General features: G+C 45.3%; 1 protein-coding gene across 1 annotated transcript; it reads right to left on the bottom strand.

Annotated features, from left to right (window-relative positions):
- Positions 1 to 579: 579 nt before the first annotated feature.
- LOC148016784 (expansin-A10-like) lies at positions 580 to 2,156 on the bottom strand. The gene is made up of 3 exons (XM_087663968.1): positions 1,893 to 2,156; positions 1,428 to 1,752; positions 580 to 1,309 (listed from the first exon to the last, which is right to left on the bottom strand). The coding sequence occupies exons 1-3, from the start codon at positions 2,083 to 2,085 to the stop codon at positions 1,006 to 1,008; spliced, it is 822 nt and encodes a 273-aa protein (XP_087520094.1). The 5' UTR covers positions 2,086 to 2,156; the 3' UTR covers positions 580 to 1,005.
- Positions 2,157 to 6,305: the final 4,149 nt, after the last annotated feature.

The raw sequence follows: 6,305 nt of genomic DNA, 5'->3' as shown, positions 1-6,305 counted from the left end.
GTTGTGTGACTAGCTCTTGCCTAATGCTAACAATTGTAGACAAAAGATGATCAACCATGGATTTGTGACAGTTCCTAATACCTTTTGTATATTGTCTATGGATGTACTACCTTCACCATTCCGCAATGATGTTTATCCTTCTAGAGTCCACTTTCCTATGGTAGAGCAGAAGCATGGTGGACACATGTTACATGGGCTTGGCCATGCATATATTCATCCATGCCATCATAGTATTTATGTGTTATCTTCGGATCATTACTTCAAATTGTGTTGTGTGCTTTATCTTATACTCAGGCATATCCTCCACCAAGTGTGAGTCGACCCTAAACCCAAAGAGGCAAAAAAATAAAATCCGCCAAGTCAAACGGAAGTATGAAAGTACTTCACATTTTTCTCTCGTCGATTTATTCCTTGCCTGGATTGCAAATTTTCGCTTTGCTGAGAAGCATATTTGTGTGCGAGACCGACCTGCAATTGTAGGTGTATGACGATGTGGAAACGCTCGGGAGCTCTTTGTCTTGCGTACTTATCAAAAGTTTTAATCCTCACAGTTGCTTGTTCCACTTTAGGCTCCACCTCGTTAATGAGTTCAGAGTTACCATCCTTCAGCATAGGGAGCGGTGTTGCCTTTTACAGAACCGAAGGTTTCAATCTTGCTCATTTTCTTAGTTAGACCATTCGGCCGAATCAGATAACTTTACATAGACACGACGTGATAAGAGAGTTGCGTGAATTAGGAGGTTAATTTGATGGCTTACATTGACTGGAGGAGTCGAGAGTGGATAGTTTTTCCATTCTTGAGGAAGAACTAATTCGTCGGCGGAGAGCCAAAGCTATCTGCGCTTGGCAAGCAATATGAAACTACAACATGCACAGCGGGCAGCCTCAGACATTTTGTAAGGGCTTACTACCACTTCTGTGCACGTCCCGGAAGAGTACAAAGAAGAAAGAGAGAGAGAGAGAGAGAGAGAGAGAGCCCAGCCAGCTAGCCAGCCCACTGGCCCGCTAGAACTGCTCGCCGGAGAAGGTCTGGCCGAACTCCCAATTGGGCGGGGTGACGTCGTAGGAGGTGAGTGTGCGGCCGTCACTGGTGGTGACCTGGAAGAAGAGGCTCTGGACGTCGAGGTTGGCGATGCTCTGCCAATTTTGGCCCCAGTTGCGCGTCATGGGCTGCCATCCGCTGCGGGAGCCCTTGACAGACACCGCGCGCACATCCCCAGCACCGCCCACGTTGGTGATGAGCACCAGGTTGAAGTAGGAGTGGCCGTTGATGGTAAAGTGGATGCCGCCCGTCTTCGCGCAGGGGACCCTACAAACCAAAGGTTCATTATCCCGAGTTTAGTGATTGTAAAGGCGATATTATAATTCACGAGCTGCTGCTGACGAAGTTTTAATTAGAACTGCTATGTTGCCGTCGACGTACGTACCTCCTGTAGAGGACCGGCACGATGCCTCCGCTGTACACTCCAATCTTCTCGAAGGCCGGCTGCGCCATGTCGAAGTGTTGCAGGGGATCAGGGTTGCACCATCCGCCGTCAGTGTTGGAGAGTGCGGGGTTGGGGGGACAGAAGTTGGTGGCCGTGACCACCACCGAGCTGCCACTCGTGCACCACTTTGGATCCGCCTGGGCATCGCATTGGATCTCGAAGCAGGCGCCGCAGCTCAGCCCTCCATTGAACAGCGCCGTGCTCAGCGCTGCCGTGCTGGTGCCGTAGCCCGACGAGTAGAGGTCTCCGTAGCCGCAAGCGCCGCCTGCGCCAGCCAGGCAGACAACATGCCATCATAATGACTAATTCGCGATGCCAATTTGGCGCCGAGCGACTGAATGGCCACGCAATTTTCGTTCAAATAAACCAGAAATAAACCCAGTATTACTATTCACCAATACGCACCCATGGTGCCCGAGGCGTCGCTGCCGCCGTAGAAGGTGGCGTGGGCGCTGCTCCACCCGCTCTCGGGAGCGCTGCCGCCGCCGTAATAGGAGGCGCCCCCTTTGATAGCCAGAAGGAGAATGTCCATCAACACTATTACGCCGACCTGCGCGAGGGCGCTTCTAACTACCGTCTGATTTAATGCAGGGGCCATGGCGATGTTGATCAGCTGCTAGTACTAGCCAAATCGTAGACTTATGGGTATGCACAGGCTACGAGGGCAGGACGTCGGGTGCTGCTGCAGCAATTGCTGCATCCTGCGGCTAATATAGACTTATGGGTTGTAATGGGGAGGAGAGAGAGGGAGCGCTGGGCCCTCTAGCGTGCCAACCCTGCAACGAATCAGGACGTCTCAGCTAGCTAACCACATGGATAATTCGGTCCGCATGAGGACCCACCCTGTCGAGCCCACAATCGGTAGCTCATGTTACAACGACGAACATGCTTTTTCTATCCAAGCTGGTTGTCGCTAGCAGCCGGAGACACCCCACGTGGCGCTTCTTCTTCTCGTCCCTGTCGCGTCTCGTGGCTGATCACGATCCTGGCCCAACTAACGACCGCCACTGCTACTATTTCTTCTGCTCGCTCTTCTAACCCGCATGATGTGCACATATGCCCACCGTCGAGGGAGCTAGACATCGGTCCTTTGTAATGTTGCTTGGTCCCTCAATCGTTTGCAACATGTACCTTCAGCCAAACTTTCGACGGAACCCCCCTCATTAAATGTAGTCTCTACTCTCGGTCAAAAAGAACGGACGCTGCACTTCGGATCGCCGTCGTGTTTTGTAATGCACATGGATATTGCGTTGCGGCAGCTCGCGTGAGGGGCTTGCCATAGGGAAACCAAAATCTATACGACGACTAGGGACTATTGGGGTAGATGTACAAGACGATTTGCCATACAGAGGGACTTAAATCAGGGAACTAGGACGATACTGGGTCTTATAAAGGGCTTGTCATACACAATGCTGGGTCTTATAAAGGGTGGACCTCTACTAGAAAATGCTTGTGCACGCAATCATTAATCAAATATGGAACGAGCGCAAACAGAAACAGATGAGGACATGAGAACATAGGATTCATGAGAAAAGTCTTAGAATAATAAGCCTCGGTATCGACACCATCTATATAGTTACTTTTCCAACAACATCAATATCGTGGATAACATTGAAGTGTACTTTGATGTAAAACATTGAAGCTCGTTTCAAGGCATATTTGCACTCTAGTTGTACATAAAGAATTTGTAGCCAAGGTCTTGCTCTTGTAGGTGCTAGACATAGCTACTACCCACCATCAAAAAATGGATGCCATGCCTTCACGTGAGACATATCAATCAAGATGGATCACATGTATACATGTGGTTGAGCAACATGAGTCAAAGCATATTGCACGATATTACTATTTAGAAATATTCAAAAATCATGGTTCACATAAGAGCACGAGTGACCAAGAGGATACACAAGCTAACAAATGGATGGAAGTCATAGTTTTAGAAGTGACTCTCGGTATTTGGTAGGTTCATGTGGGAGTAGATGTGCTACTAGAAGTAAGGCCCTCCCATATCTATATTTTGTGCACCCTCAAAACATTGAAGAGGGATAAGAGCTGACTAGCCTTAAAGCTTGATTGGAAATTTTAGTGGTAGTACTAGTGTTTTTTTTTTGTGGGGGGGTGGGGTGGGTTGGCACATCAAGGATGGTTTGAAGGCATTAATGATAAGGGGTGTTAATGATTGTGACTCCTCTCATCTTGCCTATAGCAATTCTTTCATGAACTCACATTCATGAAGGCGCACACATAATAAACATTGCGATTGTGAATTTAAAATAACAAATGTGATTATATAATTCTATGCAAGGGGTGTTAGAGAGTTAAACAATGATCATTGCTTGCAATCTAAGTTGTGCTTGCAAATGAAACTATGTTTGCATTTGAATGTGACTTCCTAAATGGCAACTTTGCAACTTGTGAGTAGGATCACTTAATCATGATAGCATCTTCATAGGGGCAAATCCAACTCTCATGTGCTTAAGCACTCATGTACTAGATACAATTTAGATCCCATGGCAAGTGTTAGGCTATAAATTTGTTGTAGATTAACACATCACTTGTCCTAATTGCAATTTCACAAACATAATCAAATGGGTGACTACAATTTAACTTTTAGTGCATAATAACCAGTATTTTTACATAACTCTCACTTTAATAGCACATAAAAATAACCACTTGGTAGTCTACATTGTGTACCTTCAATTCCCTTAAATGGCCCACAAGCTAACATAGTTTAAATACTTTCAAGATTTGAGTTTTTGGTGATTTTGTTCACACATTCATGATTCTGTGAAAAGACTTGTAGTTGTGGGTGGTACCAAAGAGTCAAACTAGCACAAACTCTTGCACCACAATAAGCTTTCAATTTGTAATATTATATATATATATAAAATTCGCCTTCATGGCGGCGCATCCAGCTGGATCTTCGAGGGGGGATAGAGGGGGCCAGCAAGCTCCTCGCTGGAGCTTGCTCAGGCCCCTCGCCATGCAAGCGGACAGGCAAAGGGGGGGGAGGATTCCCTCCCCTCCCCTATTTAAAGAGGGAGGGCCGCACGGTTGAAGGCAGAGGAAGAAGGGAAGAAGATACGCCGCCGCCCTGCTCGAATGATGCCGCTTGAAGCTGCCGCCGCTGCCGCCTATCACCTCCAGCTTCTCTCCCCACAGCGCCATCATTGGCCACCGCTAGATTGTCCCCCCCTCCTGCCACGTGGATAAAGGAAGCTTCCTTGTAGAAGCTTCCTAAGGGGGGGGTTAATCAAGCCCCCATTCACCCCCTCATATCCCTTCCACTCCATAAATTTTTTCCCCCTACCCCGGGTTTTTTTAAAAACCCTCAAGCCCCCCTTCCCGTGCTTTTTTCCTTTCACCCCCCATATCCCTTTTTACACTAAAACCCCCTACCCGGTTTTTCTTAGAACCCTTTTCACCCCCTCCCGGTTTTTACCCCTTAAAAGTCCTTTCACCTTGCCCAGTCTTAAATCCCTTAATCTTTTTCCATGGGCCATTAAACTTTCACATCCCTTGGCCTCGTAAACCACAAATTTTCTTTTCCCCCCGTGCCTAAATCTATAAGTCCCCTCTTGTGAGCCCGTATTTCACCCTATATTCCTTTTAATACACCCCCTAAGCCCTTTCTAACCCTGTGTTTCCTTTTCCCTCTCCTCCCTACTATAAACCTTTCCCTCTCCGAAGAAGCTATGAACCTAAAGGTCTTATTATCCCTTCTCGAGGTCAATCATTTAAAACGGCTCCTTGCCTCGAAAGAGAGATGGTGGAAATCCGAAAAGGAGAGTAAAAGCTGTCAATTACGTTGCCGCCTAAGAAAGTCCAAGGATTAGCTGCGGGAGGGTCGTCTCCCGGTATCCATGTGGATATTTCACGGGGGATGAGCGGAAAGTGTCTGAGAACTTTTTGAGTGATGGTTTGCCCTTGCAAGTCCTGTCGATACCTGTGAGCACCACACTTTGGACATGTCTCCATAGTCTCGTATTCTTCTCGAAACAGTATGCAATCGTTGATACATGCATGGATGTTATTGTAGTCCATGCCAAGCTTTTGTAAAACATGTCGTGCATCATCACGAGACTCAGGCATGGTATTTGCAGGTGGTAATATATGATATTTCAATAACCTGAAAAAAATCATAAAACACCTTGAAAAAGCACAAATTTTTGTAATAATAGTGTCAAAACCCCAAAACCAGGTTTTTCCTTCTTGGTTTTTTTATCGATTTTAAGTCAATCATGCAAATATGAATTGTTAGGGATAGGATATATTTTTCTGAGTTATTTACAATGAAGGAGTTTAGTTTAATTAAACAAACGATAATGTATAGAACATAGTTTCCTTCGAATAGCATCATGCATTATAACGAATTACAAACCAGATTATCTACTTACTATAGTAGTATATTTCAGTTAAATCCTGAAGGTATAAAAACTGCATCTTGCACCATTAACCCTATTCTTTCTTTCTTTTTGCAACGAATTATCATGAAATTCATGAAAGGTTTTTTTTTACGTTGCTCGAATTACTAGGAAGTTATCATTGCTAATTGCATATCTTAGAGAGGAAAAGATTTTTATTTGGCATGAGTTTCGATTGCAAGGAAAAAGGAAGATTAAATTGAATTTACCTACCTCAAAGCAATAAAGTTTAGGACTGAAAAATCAATTGTCACAAGGATAACAAATCGTGCCGAGGTGATCTCAATATTACCTTTCAAAAGATAACCAAATCAATCTAAACTTAGAAATACCATGCTGCAAAATATGCCTTGGGAATGATTTAAAGACCAAAAAAACGTTTATACCTTAAGCACTT

This window comes from Lygodium microphyllum, chromosome 23 (genome assembly GCF_053477565.2).
Source record: "Lygodium microphyllum isolate KBCC chromosome 23, Lygodium_microphyllum_v1.1.10, whole genome shotgun sequence".
NCBI lineage: Eukaryota > Viridiplantae > Streptophyta > Polypodiopsida > Schizaeales > Lygodiaceae > Lygodium > Lygodium microphyllum.
Note: the sequence above shows the minus strand (reverse complement) of the source record. Positions and strands in the feature narration are given on the sequence as shown.

What these genes read in the sequence shown, in the direction of transcription:
- LOC148016784 (XM_087663968.1), bottom strand. Translation starts at nt 2,085, where the DNA reads ATGGCCCCTGCATTAAATCAGACGGTAGTTAGAAGCGCCCTCGCGCAG. An exon ending in CGACGCCTCGGGCACCATGG is followed by an intron (nt 1,753 to 1,892) that starts GTGCGTATTGGT and finishes TGGCTGGCGCAG; the next exon opens with GCGGCGCTTGCGGCTACGGA. An exon ending in GTGCCGGTCCTCTACAGGAG is followed by an intron (nt 1,310 to 1,427) that starts GTACGTACGTCG and finishes TTTGGTTTGTAG; the next exon opens with GGTCCCCTGCGCGAAGACGG.